This window comes from Malassezia restricta, chromosome VI (genome assembly GCF_003290485.1).
Source record: "Malassezia restricta chromosome VI, complete sequence".
NCBI classification, from domain to species: domain Eukaryota; kingdom Fungi; phylum Basidiomycota; class Malasseziomycetes; order Malasseziales; family Malasseziaceae; genus Malassezia; species Malassezia restricta.
The window spans coordinates 656,565-676,377 of NC_040198.1; the positions used below are offsets into that span (position 1 = coordinate 656,565).

General features: G+C 59.5%; 12 protein-coding genes across 12 annotated transcripts; 8 read left to right on the forward strand and 4 right to left on the reverse strand.

Annotated features, from left to right (window-relative positions):
* Nucleotides 1-6: 6 nt before the first annotated feature.
* Nucleotides 7-1,293, reverse strand: MRET_3758 (endoplasmic reticulum-golgi intermediate compartment protein 3; the record flags this gene model as incomplete). The annotated part of the gene is made up of 1 exon (XM_027630385.1): nt 7-1,293. One exon carries the CDS (start codon nt 1,291-1,293, stop codon nt 7-9), a length of 1,287 nt encoding a protein of 428 aa, XP_027485919.1.
* Nucleotides 1,294-1,427: 134 nt separating this feature from the next.
* MRET_3759 (response regulator receiver domain protein) lies at nt 1,428-4,409 on the forward strand (the record flags this gene model as incomplete). Its single annotated transcript, XM_027630386.1, has 1 exon — nt 1,428-4,409. One exon carries the CDS (start codon nt 1,428-1,430, stop codon nt 4,407-4,409), a length of 2,982 nt encoding a protein of 993 aa, XP_027485814.1.
* Nucleotides 4,406-5,020, reverse strand: MRET_3760 (tubulin-specific chaperone B; the record flags this gene model as incomplete). The annotated part of the gene is made up of 1 exon (XM_027630387.1): nt 4,406-5,020. The coding sequence occupies one exon, from the start codon at nt 5,018-5,020 to the stop codon at nt 4,406-4,408; it is 615 nt and encodes a 204-aa protein (XP_027485888.1).
* Nucleotides 5,021-5,049: 29 nt separating this feature from the next.
* Nucleotides 5,050-5,772, forward strand: MRET_3761 (GINS complex subunit 1; the record flags this gene model as incomplete). The annotated part of the gene is made up of 1 exon (XM_027630388.1): nt 5,050-5,772. The coding sequence occupies one exon, from the start codon at nt 5,050-5,052 to the stop codon at nt 5,770-5,772; it is 723 nt and encodes a 240-aa protein (XP_027485791.1).
* Nucleotides 5,773-7,188, reverse strand: MRET_3762 (uncharacterized protein; the record flags this gene model as incomplete). Its single annotated transcript, XM_027630389.1, has 1 exon — nt 5,773-7,188. The coding sequence occupies one exon, from the start codon at nt 7,186-7,188 to the stop codon at nt 5,773-5,775; it is 1,416 nt and encodes a 471-aa protein (XP_027486134.1).
* Nucleotides 7,189-7,265: 77 nt separating this feature from the next.
* On the forward strand, nt 7,266-8,502 carry MRET_3763 (sister chromatid cohesion protein DCC1; the record flags this gene model as incomplete). Its single annotated transcript, XM_027630390.1, has 2 exons — nt 7,266-8,084; nt 8,110-8,502. The coding sequence occupies 2 exons, from the start codon at nt 7,266-7,268 to the stop codon at nt 8,500-8,502; spliced, it is 1,212 nt and encodes a 403-aa protein (XP_027486160.1).
* MRET_3764 (solute carrier family 24 (sodium/potassium/calcium exchanger), member 6) lies at nt 8,489-10,324 on the reverse strand (the record flags this gene model as incomplete). The annotated part of the gene is made up of 1 exon (XM_027630391.1): nt 8,489-10,324. One exon carries the CDS (start codon nt 10,322-10,324, stop codon nt 8,489-8,491), a length of 1,836 nt encoding a protein of 611 aa, XP_027485860.1.
* An 80-nt stretch (nt 10,325-10,404) lies between these two features.
* Nucleotides 10,405-12,081, forward strand: MRET_3765 (triacylglycerol lipase; the record flags this gene model as incomplete). Its single annotated transcript, XM_027630392.1, has 1 exon — nt 10,405-12,081. One exon carries the CDS (start codon nt 10,405-10,407, stop codon nt 12,079-12,081), a length of 1,677 nt encoding a protein of 558 aa, XP_027485858.1.
* Nucleotides 12,082-12,134: 53 nt separating this feature from the next.
* Nucleotides 12,135-14,213, forward strand: MRET_3766 (serine/threonine-protein phosphatase; the record flags this gene model as incomplete). The annotated part of the gene is made up of 1 exon (XM_027630393.1): nt 12,135-14,213. One exon carries the CDS (start codon nt 12,135-12,137, stop codon nt 14,211-14,213), a length of 2,079 nt encoding a protein of 692 aa, XP_027485881.1.
* A 342-nt stretch (nt 14,214-14,555) lies between these two features.
* Nucleotides 14,556-14,834, forward strand: MRET_3767 (uncharacterized protein; the record flags this gene model as incomplete). The annotated part of the gene is made up of 1 exon (XM_027630394.1): nt 14,556-14,834. One exon carries the CDS (start codon nt 14,556-14,558, stop codon nt 14,832-14,834), a length of 279 nt encoding a protein of 92 aa, XP_027486100.1.
* A 2,338-nt stretch (nt 14,835-17,172) lies between these two features.
* MRET_3768 (uncharacterized protein) lies at nt 17,173-17,850 on the forward strand (the record flags this gene model as incomplete). Its single annotated transcript, XM_027630395.1, has 1 exon — nt 17,173-17,850. The coding sequence occupies one exon, from the start codon at nt 17,173-17,175 to the stop codon at nt 17,848-17,850; it is 678 nt and encodes a 225-aa protein (XP_027486112.1).
* Nucleotides 17,851-18,529: 679 nt separating this feature from the next.
* MRET_3769 (uncharacterized protein) lies at nt 18,530-19,138 on the forward strand (the record flags this gene model as incomplete). Its single annotated transcript, XM_027630396.1, has 1 exon — nt 18,530-19,138. The coding sequence occupies one exon, from the start codon at nt 18,530-18,532 to the stop codon at nt 19,136-19,138; it is 609 nt and encodes a 202-aa protein (XP_027486111.1).
* Between the last annotated feature and the right edge of the window lie 675 nt (nt 19,139-19,813).

Below are 19,813 nucleotides of genomic sequence, written 5' to 3' on the forward strand. Positions count from 1 at the left end.
CCTTGACTATAGCAATTTGGCGTCCATACCAAGACCGTCTGCGTCGTCCGAGTATCCCCCCTGGCTCACGATGCGGAACGTGCGCCGCGCGCGGTAAATGGCGCCGTCGATGAGACCCGCGACGGTCACGATACCACCGATGAGGGCAAACAGATTGGACACGAGGTGCCACACCGAGTGGTGCCATTCGGTCTGGACGACCCGCAGGGGCGAGATCTCGTAGTTGAAAAACACACCGGGGATGCCCTCGATGCTGCGCACGATATGACCGGACCGCTCCCCGCGATCATAGTCGTCGAGGTCGCGATCGTACGACGTCGCGCTGTACTGGTACGTGCTCATCTGCCGACCATTCAGCTTGTGTACCTCTACAGGCACGACTTTGAGGAAGTATTGAAACATGACGTCGCTGTTATCCGTCTTGCCGACGTGGTTTTCCAGCGCGTCGACGATGCCGAGCTGGCGCTTGAGCGGGCCCCAGCGCTTGCCGCGGGACGTGCGCTCGATCGCGAATTCGTCGTGCATGCCGAAGCTCAAGCGGTGGATCTTGTGCCCAAAGTGGTGCACGCTCTCGCCGACGCCGTGCAAGTACGGCACGAGATCGTGTGTATGAATGTCGTTGCGCTGGAAGGTGCGGCCTGGGCTGAAGTGCAGGTTGCCCACGACCTTGTTCACACGCACCTCGCCGGCGATGTTGCAGCCCTCGTGGTTCTGCTCGCGCACATGTTCGGACCAGTGCTCTTGCCGGCACTGCTCAATGTCGTCGGGAGACGTGAAGGACCAGTTTTGCATGAGGTAGGCTTCACGCACTTCGTCACACGTGTTACAGCAGCCGCTCTCGGGCGGCTCGGCACCGTAACAGTCACCACAGTAGTCCGGACCGCGCTCTGCGACAATCTGCTTGGCCTCACTCTCGAGCGCGCGGATAATGTCCTGCGACACGGGCCGGCCCTGTTCGTCCAGACGACGACGCTCGATATCGTGGTGCACGTCGACCTGGTTTTCGCCCACGACGTCCACAACGTCCAGCGAAAGCAGGTAGCATGGGATGCGAGGGAACGTCACGTTGAACTGCACGGCGAGACGCTCGCCACGTCCGAGATCGACCTCGAGACGCGGACTGGTCTGCACCCGGCGATAGTCGAGGATTTCGCTCACGATCAGCACCAAGATCAGCAGACCACTGGCCAGCGTAATCAGCGCACCGGCATTCGTGCGAATGCGCACGTCTTCCGACATGCGCCCGAACGCATCGATCCCGCGCAGCTGCCCAAACAGTCCGCCAGGTCCCATCCCGTTCGTCGGCAGGAGGCGTACCGCCCAGCCCCCCGCCCAGGCCCGTCTAGATCACGTGACACAGTACGCGCGTCGGCGGCGTGTGCCTCGATGAGCCTGTGGCACGCCGACGATTGTCGCAGACGTGGGCCATGCGCCCGCTCACGAAGGACGTACCATCCACGCCTGTGTGGCGAGCACCGTCGCCATCGCTCTCGTCCACTTCTTCACAGGAGGGCGCTCTGTGCATGTCCCCCCTTCCGCGCCCTTTGTACCATGGCGGCATGTTGACTGGATCCACGTCGTCGACCTCCTCCTCCGTGGCGGTCACGAGTACCGCCATCCTCCACGACTTGCTCTTGACGTACTCGCTCCTCGAGGCTGAGCCTTTCGAGCTCCTTTCGCTTGAGCGCGTCGCTGAACTGCGCCAAGAGCAGCATAGACTCACGGCCTCGCTCCAGGATGTGCAAGAGCGCATTTCCCTCGAAAAAAAGATGCGCGGCGCCACGCATCGACTTCATACATCGGGGCAGAACGCACCCTCTGCTCCGACGCTCGTACGTCGTGAGGATGTGACGATGGCCATGGAGCGCACGGACGAGGTCATGCAGCAGTACATGCAAGTGTCGGATGCCCTCTGCGACGTCCAGCGCCAGCTGCTGTCGCATCATATTGCCGTGCTTCGTGACCATATCCAGTCTGAGCACCACGCGGCGTCGGAGAGCAGCTCGGTCCATGCGTTTGTCACACCCAGGCGCACGACCTCGTCGACGATGCCGCTGACCCCGCGGCGATGCCGCGACCGACCGACCGCGTCCCCCACGGCGCGCAGCGCGAGGCTCGATGCGCTGCTGATGCATGAACAGGACGCCTCTCCGAGTCCACAGCGGCGCAATTTGCAGCGGCGCCTGAGCCAGCTGTGTGCGGAGCATACCACGCTGCAAGACTGGTGGATGGCCGAGAAGCCGACGCATCGCGTACTACGCGACTATATCCGCGACATGCAGCAGATGCAATCTTCGTTGAAAGAGCTGCAGCTCTCTGTAGCAGCGCCGGACGCCGATCCTACGAAGGATCCTGCGTGGGAGCCATGTATGCAGGAAGCGCAGCGGCTCCAGCGCCTGTTGCAAGAAGTGCAGTCTCGGCATGAGGCGGACGCGACACCGGCGCAGGAGTCTGCCTCGCCGCGCGCGCGGGAGCGAGGCGTGAGCGCCGAGCCACAGCCGCGCACCGAGCTGCGTGGGCCTGCGCAGGACGGCGCGGGGCCGGCTACGGAGGATCAGCTGCGTGCGTTGGAAGAGCGTCATGCGCAGGCACTTCAAGACGCGCACGACCAGATTCAATCGCTCCAAGACGAGCGCCAAAAGGTGTGGGAGGATGCCAAGGTGCGGATTCGATCTCTTCAAGACAAGCTCGACCAAGCCCTGCAAGCAGCCGAGGACCCCCCGTCCTCTCTGTCCGAGCGTCAGGATGGGCTAGCGGCGGAGAATTCCGCGCCGTCGCTCCGCGAGCGGGAGGCAAGTGAGCCGCCGCCTGCGAGCGCATCGGCCTGGCCGGCGGATGATGTGCCGCGTGATGCGTCGGACGCGGACCCAGAGAGGGACATTGACAGGCGTCTCGCGGCCCTGCAGGCAGAGCACGCAGCGCAAGAAGCCGCGCATGCACAGACGCGTGCGTCTTTGGAAGCGCGTATTGCGCAGCTTGAGTCTATGGTGGAGAACGAGGCGCGCCAAGCTGCTGCGCCACCGACGCTCTCGAGCCGTTGGCACCAAATGCTGCGCGGCAGTGAGCCGGCTATGACGCGTGATGTGTCTGCGAGTTCGAAGGATCGTTCTCCTTCGCGGGACATGGATGAGCTGCGCGCGCAGCTTGCTATGGAGCGCGAGCAAAAGGACACGGTCGCCAAGCGTCTGGAAGATGTGATGCTCTTGTACCGCTCGGTCGTGGATCATCTCGGGCCATCGAGCGCCTCGGACGAGAGTGGTGCGCGGATGGATACGCCCGTGGCGGATGACGCAGCGCCCTCGGACGATGCGCTGATCTTGCGCACGCCGGATACACTGACGCCCACGACGCCGCAGGTGCCCGAGACGCCGCTTCGACTCACGCGTCTGGAGACGTACTTGGATGCGAACCAGACGCCGACGCATCGCAGTGAGCGGCGCACGGCTGTCGAGGCGCGTGTGCGCCTTCTTGAGGTGCAGGTGGAGCAGCACAAGCGGGCGGCCGAGCAAGCTCGTGCGGCGTACGAGCAGTTCAAGGCGCGGCATGAGGCGGATAGGGCGAGTACCGCGCATGAGCGCGATGTCGTGCAGCTGTGGACGCAGGCGTGGCGCACGTTGTGTGAGCGGCTGCAGCGGCAGCATGAGTTTTGTATGCGTGTGCTCGGCAAGGACGATGGCCGTGAGGAGATGGATGGCCTGCTGGACCAGATCAAGGCGGCGTCTTCCCGCGGTGCTGTGACGCCCACGAGTGCTGCGCGGGATGACTCTCTGCAGCAAGAAGCGTCGCGGCTGCTGGGCCAGCTGGAAGAGCACATGGGCGATATGGCCGAGGGATTCGCGCGTGCCGGCTCGAGTGAGCTGGGTGACAATGTGATTGCGCAGCTGGAAGACAGGATCGAGGATCTGGAGGAGCAGCTGGCGGCGCGGTCGGCGACGTCGGTGCCGGCCGTGGTGCCCAAGCCGTCCGAGTCGGATGAGATGAGTGTGTATGCGCTTGTGCTCGTGCATGCGCTGCTGCCTGAGGATGACGTGTTGGCGCGCAGCATGTCGCTATCGCTCGATGCGCTGCGTGCGCTCTTTGCGCCGCCTGAGCCCACGGAGGATACCCTGTCAGCGGCCCTGCCGCCTGTGCCGGGGCTGCTGGCTGCGCGGGATCTGCTGGATGTGACGCCGCGTGCGACGTCGCCGGTGTTGGCCGAGCGTGTCCGGCGCTTGCTGGATAGTGTGCTACGGGAGGGGACAACGCACCATGCGGTCGCGACGCTCGCAGCGCAGGTCATGACGCGCGTCGTCGGTACGCTCGACGCGAGTCATATGGTCACGGAGCGAGCGATGGTGCTGGAAGAGACGGTGCGTGGGTATACAGATACGTCGGCGTCCGACGCGCCCTCTATAGACCTGTGGCCTTAGACTTCCCAATCGTCCTCGAGCGGCTCGTACTGCGGTCCTGTGTGCACGCTGGACGGCCGGACAAAGCCGCCGTGCCGTGGGCGCGTCGTAAAGTACCGCGTGCCTTGGACGCTCCCGTCGTTCTTGCCGACAGGCTCGTCGAACTCGATGCCGACCCACGTCCCTGCGGCGAACGAGGTGGGGCCGACGAAGCGCACGGTCCCACGCCGCTCAAAGCCGTCGCCCGTGTCGACCATGCCACGCACACCGACGTCGGGGCACGGCGCGGACGGCCGCGGGGGTGGCGGGCCGAAGCGCCCGAGATGGTGCCGCTTCTTAAAGGCACGCACCGAGTCGTCGCGCGCCGCGTACTGGTCGTCCGTGAGCTCAAACTTGGTCACTTGCTCTTCCTCGCCCAGCGTCGAGCCACGCGCGTCGAGGACACGCAGCGTGTGCCCCGGCGCGAGGCGATGGATCGTCTCGAGCGGCGCGCCATCAAGTTCCAGGCGCTGTGCCTCAGGCGGAATGCCCGTGATGCGCTCCAGCCGCAGCTGCAGCTCGTCCCACGTATCGACGGCCAGGCGGTGCTCGCCACGCACCCGGACACTCGGCGCCTCGACGTGGAGGGACATGACGAACGACCGGTTGCCTCCACGCCGAGATGCCGTCGGAGGCCGCGCTGCAGCTGGTCCAGGAGGCCAAGCTGAGCCAGACGACGGGCTCGTTGCGGGCGTACCATACGGAGCGCGTGCGACATGTGATGCTAGAGACGCGGCAGCTGCATGCGGAGCTGGCGCCGATGGCCGAGTTGGCGCGAGCGGAGCAGGCATCCGGTCAGGCGCGTCCGAATGCCGCGCTGGCCGCACGCCTGGTGGCGTACCACCTGCAGGCGTACCGGAACAAGCGCTGTCTGCTTGCGTACCACCGCCAGCGCCTCGACTGGCTGCGTGCGCGCGTATGGGACAAGGCGGGGTCGTTATCGCTCGTCCTGGACGAGGGGCCAGAGGGGATGCGCGCGTCGCTGCGTACGTTGCTCGATCCTACGGAGTTTGAGTGGCTGCGCTCGTATGCTGCGCTCGTGGCGCTGTACAAGGATGCGTTCTTGGACGTGCTCGATGTGACATGGCCCATCACGCAGGGCATCTCGCCCGCTCATGCGCGTGAGGCCCTCGGCTCGGACTTTCGCGCGCACGCTTCGTCGGTGGCGCCGAATGCGATCCGGCCGCCGGAGGACGTCATGCTGTCGGTGCTCGTGACGCGGAACGTGAGTCATGTCGAGACGGAGCGCGGCACGATGCACCTGCGCGCTGGCGAGCGCCTGCATGTGCGCCGCGACGAGGTCGAGGGACTGTTACTCCGTGGCTGGCTTCGTGAAACGGACTAGCTATGTAGCAAAGTGGAACAAGCTCTTTCGATGCCTCCCACGCGGCAGCGAGCCTGAGGGCAGGGAAGGTGCCTGAGGCGGCGCGGGCCAGTACTGGCTGTACTTGTCGTGGATGACGTCGTCGTGAGGGAGTTGTAGGATCGGGTACATCGGCGTGCCCTTTGCGGCGACGTCCTGGCTCCATGTCCGCGTGCGTGGCTCGTCGTCATCCCTCGGAGGCGGGAGAGCACTCCATCCCAGTCCGGGCCGTCGGGGACTCGTGCTGGGCAGACTGGTAGAGGCGTACGGCGATCGTGAGCCGGACGACGCCCGCTTGCTGCGGGCCGGCGACGGACGCCGTACGGCGTCCATGGGGTGTGCGCGCGATCGAGTCGGTGCGAGGAGCGGCGGCCGAGCGCGCCGGTCGTGGTACGTCGCGCGGCGCAGCGGCGCGGGATCGTGGCTGCCGCCGCCGCCGCTCAACGATGAAGGGGCATGCGCGGTGGCGGCATGCACGGTAGCCGTCGCGACCGTCGCGGGCGCCTTGGCCGAGAGGCGCTGCGTGGGGCGCGAGGAAGAGGCAGGGACGTGCGTCGTAGCGGGTAGCGACACAGGCGCGTGCGTAGCCGACGTTGGGGGCACGGGATGGGGGCGGACGGGGGTCATGAGATCGAGGGGCGAGGCGGCATGTACAGAGCGTGAGAGACGAGGAGGCGGTGTGGGTGGCGCGCTGTCGAGCACGACGCTCTTTGGCGGGGACGACGTCTCGGTGCACGGCCGTCGTCGCGGTGTGGCGTGGACCATGGCGACGCGCGACCGCGTCAGATTCGAGGGCGTGTCCAGCGAGCGCGACGCAGCGGCCTGCAAGGGGCCGGGCAGGGCCGAGAGCGGCGCGTCGTCGTCGGTGTCGTCGTACGCCTGGCGCCGAGTGTGGTACTCGGCGCGTGAGAGCGACGTGGCCAGGGACGGGGACGTGTGTGTGTGCGCGTCGAGCAGGTCAGGCGACGAGGGCGGCGAGGTCGTCGGTGCCAGCGACGCGGCCTTTGCAGCGCGCGATGGCGTGCGCGACACATAGTGCAGAAACTCGCGCAGTCCCTCGCTGCGCTGCTGGTCAAGCTGCCGGCACGCTTCTGAGCAGAACAGCGGCGCGGTAGCCGGGGACACGCGCGGCGTGTGCGCCTTGTGCTTGCGCAGGCGATGTCGTCGCAAAGACGACAGGGCCGCGGCTTCCCACACTTCGTCGTGCTCTTCCACCGCCCTGTCCGCCTCGTCGGGGCCCGACGCTTGATCTGATTCAATGAGGCAGTTGCACACGACGCAGAACGCATGGTCCCACACGCCCTGTCCGTCTGCGACCACGGCGTCCTCTTCTTCCTCGTCAGACGACAAGCTGACGCAACTGTCCCGCCACGCCGTAGGCGGCTGGCGGCGTCGCATCGCACACAGGCAAGAAGTTGAGGGGTAGGCCGCCACCGCCAGGCGCAACGCCACGTGGCTTCGCCCTGACCTCCGCCATGCACGTACCGCTGGTGACGTCACCGGCGCAAGAGACGTACCAGCTGCTGGAGCTGCCGCCCGAGTTGGAGGCGCACATCGAAGCGGGGCCTGCGACGCTGCACTTCCTGGGGCGTCTCTCGGACGAGGCCGTCTTGGTGACGCAGGACGCGACGTATGCCGTGCGCCAGGTGCTCCAAAGCAACAGCCGTTTGCTGTGCTCGGTGGAGACGGCGCTCGACGGCGACGTGCAGCTGCGTCTTCGCGAGAATGTGCGCGAGACACTCGAGGTCGTGCGCACGAGTGCGTTGCTCGATCGCTTGGCTACGCTGCTGCAGGACGACATGTACATGGGCCCCGCCGACGAGGTCGAGCAGCGGCACTACACGCCCGCGGAAGTAAAGTCGATCGTGCAGGCGAGCGAGGCGGAACTGCTCGAGGGACGCCGGACCTACCACATTCTCGAGCTCGATGGCTTTTGGCGCCGCGTCGCGCCTGACGTCGTGCTCGACCTCCTGCGCTCCCTCCTCGCCCACCTCGACATATTCGCATGCTCGCCCGACCGTGTGCCGTTCGCCCGCATGTGTGATGCGCTCGCGCCGCGTGCATGCCGCGCCGTCGCTCAGGCCGTCGTGGGCGACTGGTTCTGTGCGAGCGTGCCGAGGTCCCTCGACACGCCACCCGCGTACGTGAGCCTCGCGCGCGCTTCGATCGTGCAGTTCATGGGACGGCATGTGCTGCAGACCCACAAGCGCATGCCGCTCCGGGCCTTTTTGGATGCATGGCACCAACAAGTCGGGCAGGCTCTGCAGGCCGACGTGCAATTGACATTGCTGCAGGTACGTCCCGTCCACTCACCTCCAGGGACACTATCTCCTATACCCACCCCCCGCCACCATGACAGAATCGAGCCCACACACCCCCCTGCCGCCCACGCCCGCGGCGCTCGCGCTCGCCGACACAATGACCATCCAGTCTTTTTCTCATACGTGGCTACCGACAGCCCCCGCCCAGCGCTTCCAAGAGCTCTTTCTGATGCGCCCGCAGTGGATACGAGAAGAGCTCGTGCCCTTCATTGCGCCGCTCGCAACGAGCCCCAGTGGTATCGAGAGCCTCTTGCTCAAGCACGGCCGGAGTCTGCGCGCGCGCTGGAGCTCGACGCATGCACAGGTGCTCTTGCACGGCCAGCTCACGCCACCCGCCTCATCCGCCCCCGTGCCGTGCACGCTGTACCAGGCACGCGTCAAGTATGCGTAACCTCCAGCAGGAGGCTGCCCATCATGACACCCACATAGGTCAGAAGGAGCGCATAGCCCAACGGCCGACTCGTCCGGAACCCGTGCAGAGACACGGTGCCGAGCATGACCAGCAGCATGCACAGCATCACGACGCAGCTCAGAGCAAGCACGGGGCTCCATGCGATGCGGTACGCTTCGTGCGTCGGATGCAGGAGGGTGAGCCACGTGGTGGCGAAGCCCACGCCGAACAGCAGATTCGTCAGCGGACTCGCGAAGCACGCCGTCAGCGCCATGTGCGGACGCCCTACTCGGGCCATCGACAAGTTCGTCACGACGTCGCCCAGCGAATTGCCCCAGGCAAAGACGGTCAGCCCCAGCACGGCTTCGCTCCAGTGGAAAATATAGCCGTAGGCACGCAGCACCGCCAGGACGCCATCCACACTGGCGACAATCCACAGCAGCCCCGTGAAGAAGCCGAGCGCATGGCGCAGCACAGCATACCGCTGCAGCTGCTCAGGCGCATCGCGGCTCGGCGACGCACGCAGGTACCGCCACAAACACACGCCGGCGATCGTGCCCGGGATCGCCCAGTAGAGCGGCGCGTCATACATCCACAACACCAGCACTGGCACGCCGGTGCATTGTACGCTGAGCAAAAAGTGATCGGCCGCCACGCGCTCGCCCGTAGGCACCAGGGGCCCGGGCGTGTCCAGCACCGCCACCGCCTCGTCCCACACAGCGGCACGCAGCGCTTGTGTCGTGCCCTCATCAGCGGCCCCTTGCATGGCCTGCAGGGTCGCATGCAGCTGATATTCGTCCGCACTGACCAGCGGCACCGTCAGCCGCAGCACCAGCAGCGCCGGGGCATACGCCACACTCGCCAGACGATGGCCCCACGACTTGTCCGACCAGTGCACGAGCGAAGGGCACAGCGCCACGAACGCAATGCGCCACCATGCAACGGGCGCGAGGGAAGCGGGCCTAGCGGCATCAGCTCGAGGCTCCGCGCGCGCAGGCTCGTTCCGCGGCGAACGAAGGACGCTCGATGCCAGGTCAGGATCCGAATGCGCTGTCATGTCACGCACGCGTATTGCCGAGAGCACAGAGTGATGCGCATGCGTGGCGTCCGGCAACAGCGGATCATGCTCAGGCGTGCGCTGGGGCGGGGTATCACACCAAATTACGGTCCCGATATATACAAGGTAGAGCCCCAGCATGCACATGCCCTCTGACACGCTGAGAGAGCCGTCATGCAGAAAGTACAGCGAGAGAGCCACAGCCAGCATGTACGTGCCGACATCGCGCACAAACACGAACGGATCGAGGCGGAAAGAATGCAGCACCATGATGGAGCCACACACGATCGCGACGGTGAATACGGCGGCGCCCATAATTTCACCCAACGCCATCGATCCAGCATCTTTTCGCATCGCACGAAACGTCGATACGACATCCGGCGACGCATTCCCGAGCGCCAGGAGGGTGACACCCACGACATTATCACTCAGCCCCCATCGTGTGGCCATGGACGACAAGTTGGGGCAGAAAAAGTCGCTCGCGACGAGTCCCAGCACACTGAACAGAGCCAGCAGCCATACAGTGAGTAGCAGCGTCACGCCCATATGCACAGCGGTCGATGCCAGCACCGACGTACTCCACGCATCAGAGCAGTAATACAGGGCCAAATGTACGTATGCTGACGAAGGGCGGCATGTATCCTGGATAAAGGCACACGCTTCCCTGGGCGTGAGCGACGGCGGCATCGGCTCGCACACCGCCTCGGCAGCCCTACCGGCACCCGACCCCACGCTCCACAGCAGCAGCCCAGGCCATCGCAGCATGGAGGCAGGGAGAGATCGGGCTCATCGGGGAGCCAGGCGGTGGGGCGCGCTGCCACCACGTGCCACCACACCTCGATCCCATGCGCCGCTGGCGTCCAAGCGGTGGGCCGAGCGCGGTGCACCGCGCCTTTCACACGCGGCCGGCCGCCGCGATAAAAAGACCGCCACGCCCCGAGCGCGCAAAGGACGAGCGCATGCCGTATGCAACGCCAGGGAGCCGATTGGAAGCACTGATGCAGCATCCGCACCTGTTCGACCCACCGCGAGCACCTCGCTACCCGATCGTGCTGTGCCATGGTCTGTACGGCTTTGACGTGCGCGGTCCCTTCATGGGTTTCGAGTACCACTACTGGTCAGCCGCACTGGACGTGCTGCAGCAGCGTCTGGGTGCGCAAGTCTACGTGTTTGCCGTGCCGCCTACGGGCTCGATTCAGGAGCGCGCCGAGACACTGCACAAGCTGCTTGTGCGCCAGCATTTTCCGCGTGGCCAGCGCCTCAACTTTGTGGGTCATTCGATGGGCGGCTTGGATGTACGATACCTCATTTCCCACATCCAGCCGCAAGAATACACACCCGTGAGTTTGACGACGGTCGCGACGCCGCACCGCGGTAGTCCCTTTATGGACTGGTGCAACGAGAATATTGGCGTCGGGCTGGAGCTCATGGACTCGATGATGCGCGAGGCGGAGCCCAAGACGGTGCCGGACGACCTACCTACGCGCGCGCCGTTTAGCCTGAAATCACCGCTGCTGACGTATGCGAAAACGAGCGAAGACCGAAACTCCCTGCGCCGTGCCTTGTCGCATGTGTCGAGCTCATTTTCTTCGTACATACTGTCCATCTTTGATCAGCCGGCCTATGCGATGCTATCGACTCGGTACATGACGCGTCTCTTCAATCCCACCGTCCCTGATCAGCCCCATGTGCGCTACTTTAGTATCGCGACGCGCACGAAAAGCATACCCATATGGCACCCACTTTGGCTCCCCAAGCTCATTCTCGACAAGGCCGCGGCTACAGGCACATGCGGTGCAGATGCCGATGGTAGCTACGCTGCATGGCACACGTCGCACACGGGTAGTGATGGTCTCGTGAGTGTGAACAGCGCGCGATGGGGCGAGTTTCTCGGCATGATCGAGAATTGGGATCACTGGGACGTTCGCGGGCCGGGCGGGCCACGGCGACTCCGGCCTGCCCGCAAGCCGCCAAAGGCACCAGACAATGCGCGCACACCCTGGTCACGACTTTGGACTTTGTTGAACCAATGGCTGCCACGGTCCCGCCAAGCCAAGCCGCCCGTCTTGCCCGACGACCCCGAGTGGGACTGGCGCGTAGCGGCACTGAGCGACTATGAAGAGACCACTCACAAGGAGCGTCCAGAGACACCCGTCACAGCGGCCGCCTATGCTATGTCATCTGTGTACGTAAAAGGCGCCGACGCGCGCGAGACATCCAAGGTCGCCAGGATGCTGGCCGAATGGATCTCGTCCCATTTGCCCGCTTCCCACGGCACGTCTCAGGATGACTCACGGATGCTGTTCAAGTACTTGACAGGTGACCAGCCCCTGGAAGGCTCCCTCGGTCACGGCCGTCCGGACTCCCAGGCAACGTCGGCCCAACGCATGTCTCACACCCTCCTGCACATGTTTCCCTTTCTCGCGCAGATCGAGGCAAGAACACCTCCACCTCCACCTAACGATGTCCTGGAGCGGTTCTGGGCGGCCGTGTGCCGGAATCTGTACGACGCGGGCTTGTAGTGGAGGGCCCGCTTCGTCTCGTTCCACGGCACGCGGGGCGTTTTTGGGGCGGGATGCGAGCGCTGTGCATCGTCGCCCTGTGCGTGACTCTCGTGCGAGGCGCCGCATGGGATGCGCAGGTGTATGGACGAGGACGCCTGCCGCGGTATGACGACGAGCTTCGGCCGCTAGAATGGGGTCAACTCCAGGTACTTCACACCACCGATATCCACGGATGGTACCAGGGCCATACGAAGTCATCGCCCCCGGAACCAAACTACAGTGGCGACTGGGGCGACTGGATCGCATTTACGCAGCACATGCGCCGCCTTGCCGATGAGCGCGGGGTCGACTTGCTCCTGGTGGACACGGGCGATTTGCATGATGGCAACGGGCTTTCGGATGCTGGTCCCGGCGTCCAGGGCCACGTAAGCGATCAAGTGTTTGCGTTGGCTGACTATGACTTGCTGACGATCGGAAATCACGAGCTATACAATATGAGTGTGGCACAGGACGTGTATGAGCACTTTGTGCCGCATTGGGGCGATCGATACCTGACGTCGAATGTACATATTACCCTGCCTGGCACTACGCAATCGCGTCCTATTGGTCACAGGTACACGCGCTTTACGACCAAGAACCAGCGCCTTACTATTCAGGCATACGGTGTGCTCTTTGACTTTCAGTTAGGAGCACCTGGGATCACCGTGCAGGACCCCAAAGCTATGGTAAAGGAGGCGTGGTTCCAAGCGTCATTGAGGGCATCGTCGGATGTGGATGCCTTTGTGATTGCAGGGCACATGCCCGTCACAGGCTACGATGGTTGGGACGCGATTCATGAAGCCATTCGATCCGTGTGGCCTACGACTCCCATTCTCATGTTGGGCGGACATACACATGTTCGAGACTGCCGCATGCTAGATAGCCATGCGATGGCCCTGGAGAGTGGGCGTTACCTCGAGACTGTCGGCTGGATGAGCGTGTCGAATGTATCGGTGCCCACTTTTTCGCGGCGCTACATTGATGCAAATCCACGCAATTATGCGTTTCATGCGGGCCTGGTGCATGCTGGGCACTTATCCACGCCTCGAGGTCGATTTGTGCGAGCCACCATGGATGCGATGGCTCGAGCGTGGAACTTGACGGATGTGTACGGCATTGTACCACGCGACTATTACTTGGACCGCGCTCCGTATGGGGATCCTAGTGCGCTGCTCACACTGATGAGCGAGCACATCTTGCCAGATGTCGTACGTTCGTCGTTTCCCGCACGCGCAAATGCATCGAGCCTGATCATTATGAACAGCGGAAGCCAGCGCTTTGATGTGTTCGCTGGTGCCTTTACCAAAAATGATCAGTACATTGTGAGTCCCTTTCGCGATGCATTCTTGTTCGTGCCTGATGTGCCCTGGTATGTGGCACGGCGCCTTGTGCATCGCCTAAATGAACTGGGCGCAGTACATAACGAGCAGCCTGGTGCGGTACACCCAGCCCAGGGCGACGCGGACCCTATATTCCATCAATACCTCCGACATGCGTTTTATTCATACTGGCTAAATCGCCTCTCGCCGACGTCTACTTCGTCGACACAGTCACCCGTGCCAAGTGGTCGTCCGGCATCAGCGCGGCGGCTCGAAGAGTTGTTGGAACAGGTGGGAACGGATGGCAGTATGGCCGAGGCATTGCCCCACCTCGTAGGTGGATCTCGTGGACGCTCTCCGAGCCTTGGCTACGTCACGGCAGATTCGTGCTCAGGTCTCGGCGATGATACTGTGCACACGCCTATACCGTACAGCGATGAACAGCCTGATTATATTGCTGCACAGCCTGTGCCGTTGCCCAGCAGTGACCATGACCATGTGGATGTCATTTTCGCTGATTTTATCGCTCAGTCAATTCTCTCCTTGTTAAATACGTATGACGCGCGGCGACATTATACGATGGCAGACGTGAGTGTATGGGGCAATGCCACGACCGAGTCGCTGTATTCCAGCTTCGCCCAGCTGCACTGGCGACTAGATTCTATGGATAGCGCTTTGCATGATATGGACAGAGCGGCTACGTTCGATGGCTATCCACCTCTAGCACCATTTGACACGTATGCGGGAGATCCGTATGCTCCGGTCACAGCACCACGCCTCGTATTTCAGTAATTGGCACGTGGCCATCGAGGGCGACTTTTATCTGTTAACCCTAAATGCCGAGAAATACAACCCTAGTGCCGAAAATTTAAAAAGCGACTTTGACAGTGTGAAAATGACCCAACACGTGCCTGTGTAGGCCAATCATAGAGAGATGTGAAATTTCATTCCTTTGCATAATGAACCATTCTTCTTGCGCCGGAGATATTTGAGCCAATCCCATGACAGTTCTCTCTGGTTCTTCTTTTGACGAGCAGATGAACGTGTCGTTAAAAAAAAATTGAAGAAGCCGAAAGAAGGATATAAAACGGCGGTGGTCATCGCATAGCACACCTCACCAACACATCTTTCGACATGATCAAGGCTTTCGTTGTTCTCGCTGCTGCTGCTGCCTCGCTCGTTGCCGCCTCGGACCGTGTGTCCGTGAAGGGCTACACCGCCGACTCGAAGGGCGCCCTTGACTGCAAGTTCGGCAGCGGTGACATCCTGAAGAAGTGCGGCACCTGCGCCAAGAGCATCACGGAGTGCGCCACCTCGAACCCTAACAAGACCGAGCAGGTCTGCGTTAGCGACATCGCCTCGTTCGCTGGTGACTGTGGTGGCTGCGCTGTCAACATCCTCGAGTGCCTGTAAACAAGGATCGAAACTTGATGATATGGGTCCTATGAACCTCTATAGCCATTGATGCGATCCTACTTTTTACGATTAATGAAATCATTGTGACTATGTTTTAGTGTGTTTTTTTTTCTGGTTCATGGCTTGACTATGCGATAGTGTCCAGTGTATGGCTTCTATGCAGTGTGTAAGGGTGGTGCTGGATGCCGTTGGTACCATGAGACCTTGACGCTGGCGTAGATGCCGTGCACTCTATGCCCCAGCTGCTAGTATTCAATGATCTTGTCCGGGTGTGCATGGTGCAGTCTAGTATCGCGATAGTACAGTCCGGCGCATACTCTCGTTGATCAGACGACGTTGGTCCGTGTCTTTGCCAAGAATCCAATCGTCTACGCTGTGGTTGTGTTTTTTGGTCTTGTATGACTAAGAATCAAAAGACTTGGCTGGGGCAGAAAAACGCGTGAGCGTGGTGGCTGAGATATATGCCCTTGTTCCTGGGGAAAGTGAGCGGACGCTGCTAGATGGGCTGTTGCATGCATGGCTAACCTATGTCCACGGTGTCTATATATATATATATAGTCGAATTTGCTGTGCTATACCATCGTAGTGCATCTTTTTGTGTATTGTGTCGTCCTTATTCGTGCTTCATTACAGGCGTAGTGGCACTGCTTTTCTACGCGGGATGCCGAGGGCTAGATGCCTTACCCGACAACACTGCTCATGCAGCTGATGCGCACCACGTGCGACTCTCAGAGTATCATTTCCTCATTTTGCCTTGGCATAATTTCTTTTGGTCGTCTAAGGGGACCTTGTTGTTTATACTGCCATACATGGCAGAAAGCCTGGAACATTGCACTCGATGCATGTGTCGTTGTTGGCTCGGCGCCGTGCTTCGGATACTTTTTTTCCGAGGCTACTGATAGGGGGGTGGGTCTCCACATGCTGTTTAGAAAATAATTAAAAAAGGGACCGATTTTCGACGTTAATGAGGGCATGACTGCGTGCCTCATACAAACGGTCAACATCGTAGAATACGGCCACTAGCACTATCCCAACGTACCAACACACATACACACACACACACACACACACAAGCATACACATGTTAACATGTACTTTTGTATATGCAATCATGACACACGGAACGAGCATGATGGTAAAGGCCACTGGCACGTGCGAGAGGAGGCGAGAAACACGGAACACAGAAACGACCAAGCAAGTGCGATGGGCAGCAACGAGGTTGAGAGTAAGCCGTTAATACATAGAAAGGCAGGACCATGACACTAATAATTATTAGACTACACGATGAATGAAGAAAACGTTTGTTGGCACTGCTCTTGCTATTACGGCGCTGACGACGTTGAATGCACTGAAGTAGTAGGAGAGAACGCAACAAGAGTGCTGGCAGTATGAGAACAAAGATATAATGATGATTATCGCCCAGCCGCTGCGTGGACGCAATTTAAAAGATGAAAAAGGGAACGCCGGTCAAAGTAAACATCCCAAAGAAGAATGTGGCTCTCAAACATGCGAGGCGGATTAAAAAATTGAACTTGGAGGAAATTCAAATATGATGAGATCGCCAAAGACTATAGACGTGAAGAAGTGATATACGCATGCGTTCATTCGGGCACGAAAGCCAATTCCATGGGTAGAATTCGGGCAAGTGCTGAAGTCGAGAAGGTAGTGCTGGAGAAAAATGGAGAGAGTGGCATGGGGACTTGGAAAGCTATGGTATTAAAGGACGAGAAGAATTAGAGAAGGTTATTCACAAAAGCCCAGGTAGGGAGGATACAAGAACGATTAACGGAAAGCTGCATGATACATGCTTAAGAGAGAATAGACAGAAAGATTGTGAATTGGAAGTGCATGATAAGAAGAGGAAGAGAGAATTATGGCGATAGAAAAGGAGACTGCCAATCGCATGCACTTGGCTATAAGAATACTGGGCACAGACTCTTATAAAACAAGGGATTTGACTCACGCATGAAACGAACATCACTCGATCACTGCATCAAGTGAATTGTTTTGTCGCACATGAACCAAGCGTAGAGTGAAGACTAATAAAAATGCAAACATAACACAGATACGAGCTCATTCTCTACAAACTTTCCACAAAGTAGAAGCATATGATAGATGCATTTATACATCCGTGCTTGCGGAGATGGCACACGGAGCACACTTGGCGCAAAAGCCGATGGCACGTGCGAGAGGGAAGCGGAGACCGCATGAACAAGTACACGGAGTTCCGGATCGACGTAGGAGTTGCGACCGGGGGGCTTAGTTCGAAGTGGAGAGCAAACCTGCTTAAAAGGGCAGGTCAAGAGCCCCAGCATGCCGTAGCACTACACGAGATATGAAGACATCGACGATTGCGATTCTACTTGCAGCCGCGGCGCTAAACACAGCGAATGCGCTAAAGTGCCACAAGAATGCAACGGGTGTGTTGGCAACATGGGAGGACACGGAAATTCTTGACAGCCATGTTGGGTTTGGCTGGACGCAATATTACCACATGAAGGATGGAAAGCTTGCAAAGAGCAATTTGCCTGGAGAAGAGTACGACTTTTACGAATGTGAGGCGCCAGAAAAATTCGGGAAAGGAGGAGGAGTAGTAAAGACAAAGGACGGAAAGAAGTGTTTGACCAACTCGTTTATTCGAGAGCGGGACATGTCGCCTGATGGATCGCTTGAAAATAGGGACAAGCAAGTACCGGAGAATGTGGAGAAGAAGGTGACACTGGAAGATTGTGCTGAGGGAGGCATGGAGCTTCGAAAACAATGGTTTGAGCTTGGGCTTGGCGATCAGGAACGGAAGGGTTGTTCGGTGCCGCTTTCTAAGGTGGGCTATGAACATGATGAAATTATGGACTTGTCATATGGACCGGATGGAGTGGCGTTTGACACGGAAGGCGGTCTAGGTTACGATAAGAGTGACAAGGTGAGCTACTTCCATCGTTCTCGGAGCTATCTCATGACGGGGAACCTGGACGCTACTTGTGTATACAAGAACCCAGTAGAACCCGGAAAATAGGTACATTGCTGATATAAGTTGTTAGAAGATGTAATGAGGGATGGAATGCATCTATTGTAAGAGGACCATCAAGCTTTGAGTGCCCAAGCGGCAATGTGGCTACTCACAGTGAATACTGCTCTGAAGTACTATGGGCTGTCTTGCGCGTGTGTGTGTGTAAACAGTGTTATCAATCCGTTGACGACGATCGAACGGTCACTTGTCGGTGCGCTATTTACTACGTCCGAGGCACAGAGGCGACTGAGTGGACGTGCGCCTTCACCTTCAGTGTTTTCAGAGTAGCTTTCTGAAAAAAATGGGACCATTTTTTTGCATGAAAGCAAATACTTACCTCTGGCGAAATTCATTGTTCTAAAAGAAAGGAGCTACAAAGACAAGGACTGGCCGCCCACAGAGTACGACAGGGGTAACTTTGACGCACCAAATATCCAAAGTGAGCTCTCGCGACAACGTAGGCAAGCGCTGGCGCGGGGATTTTTTTTTTTGACACCGGAGTTGCATGGACCGGTAGGACGACACGCCTGAATAAGTGGAGGAGGACGAACGACAGCGGAAGTCCGTAGTATTACCGCCACGTTCGAACGCATAAAAAGAGGCATGTCAATCAGCGACCCTACATCACAAGTACCGGGGAACGCGACGACTTGAGCGAACAACTACCAGAACCAAGTACCAAGACATGAAGATTGCAGCAGCCACGATTCTTTCTGCGCTGGCGTTTAGCAGCCTGGTGAGTGCGGTACCTGCAAAGAGGGACGGCCTGAAGTGCCAAGCCAAGTACGCGCCAGGACCGCTGGCAGCGCGGGCGCACTTTGGCTCCGCCACCGAGAGGCAATACTTTGCATTTAGAGGAGTAGAAGGACGCGAGGGCGAAGTGCTGGCAACGTCGGACAAGCCAGGACAGGTGGTGCAGTTCTATGAATGTGAGAAGCCAGCGGAGAACTACTACCCGGGCAAGGATGACGACGACAAATCGTTTGGACAACTGAGGCTGAAGGAAGACCCGAGCCTGTGTGTGACGGTTGGGGCAGACGAGGCACTGCGGCTGGAGAAGTGCGAGGAGGGAGCGACCAAGAAAATGGAGGGACAATGGATGGCAGCGACGAACGCAGGCGAAGGATGTGCGTCGATTGTATGGCATGCACCACTGCAGGGCCAAAAGCTGCAAGGACAAGTTGAGTTTAATCATGATGTGATTCAGCTGGATGAAGTGAGGCGGAGCAACATCAAAGGTGCTGTGGCATTTAAGATGGACAACGGAGCGTTTGGAGGAAGATGTGTAGGATAGACAAGATATACACTGTATAAAGAAAATAATGAGATGAAAAGATGAAAAGGCACATATATATACATATATAACTATATATGTATGCATTACATATATACGTATGTGCATGTATGTGTACTTGGATAGAGGAGAAAAGGGGAAGGCAGGCTGGGACAGGTAGGGCGGCCTAGACCGGAGGGTCATTGACAGGAAGTATGATACAGGAACGTGACACGACAGGGAATAGACAAACGACTGAGGTCAAGGGAAAGGCAGGTGGTCGGAAGCCAAGAGGGTAGGAGGACAGAGTGGAGGAGGAAACAGGCGCCTTGATGATTTCATTGAAATGGGACGAGAGTGTGGGGAAGTGGAGAGGCCAGGACGAAAGGGGGAAAGAGGACATTGGGCATTGGGCACCAGGATGCCAGGATGCAGTGCGTCACACAAGTAGTGTTTCCTATCTAGGTAGCGGAGAGATGCATAAAAGCTGAACCATTTCACGAAAACACAAGAACTATACAAATGCTAGGGACAGACGAGGGAGAGGGTATGAGGGGGCGGTGGGCCAGAAGAGCCATAGGAAGAGGAGAACACCACGGAAAGAGAAGGGCGGAGGAGACTAGCGGGTCTTGGCAAAGCCCATGCGGCGAAGATCAAAGTTGAAGATGACTGAGCCGAGCTCCATGAAGGGAGTGC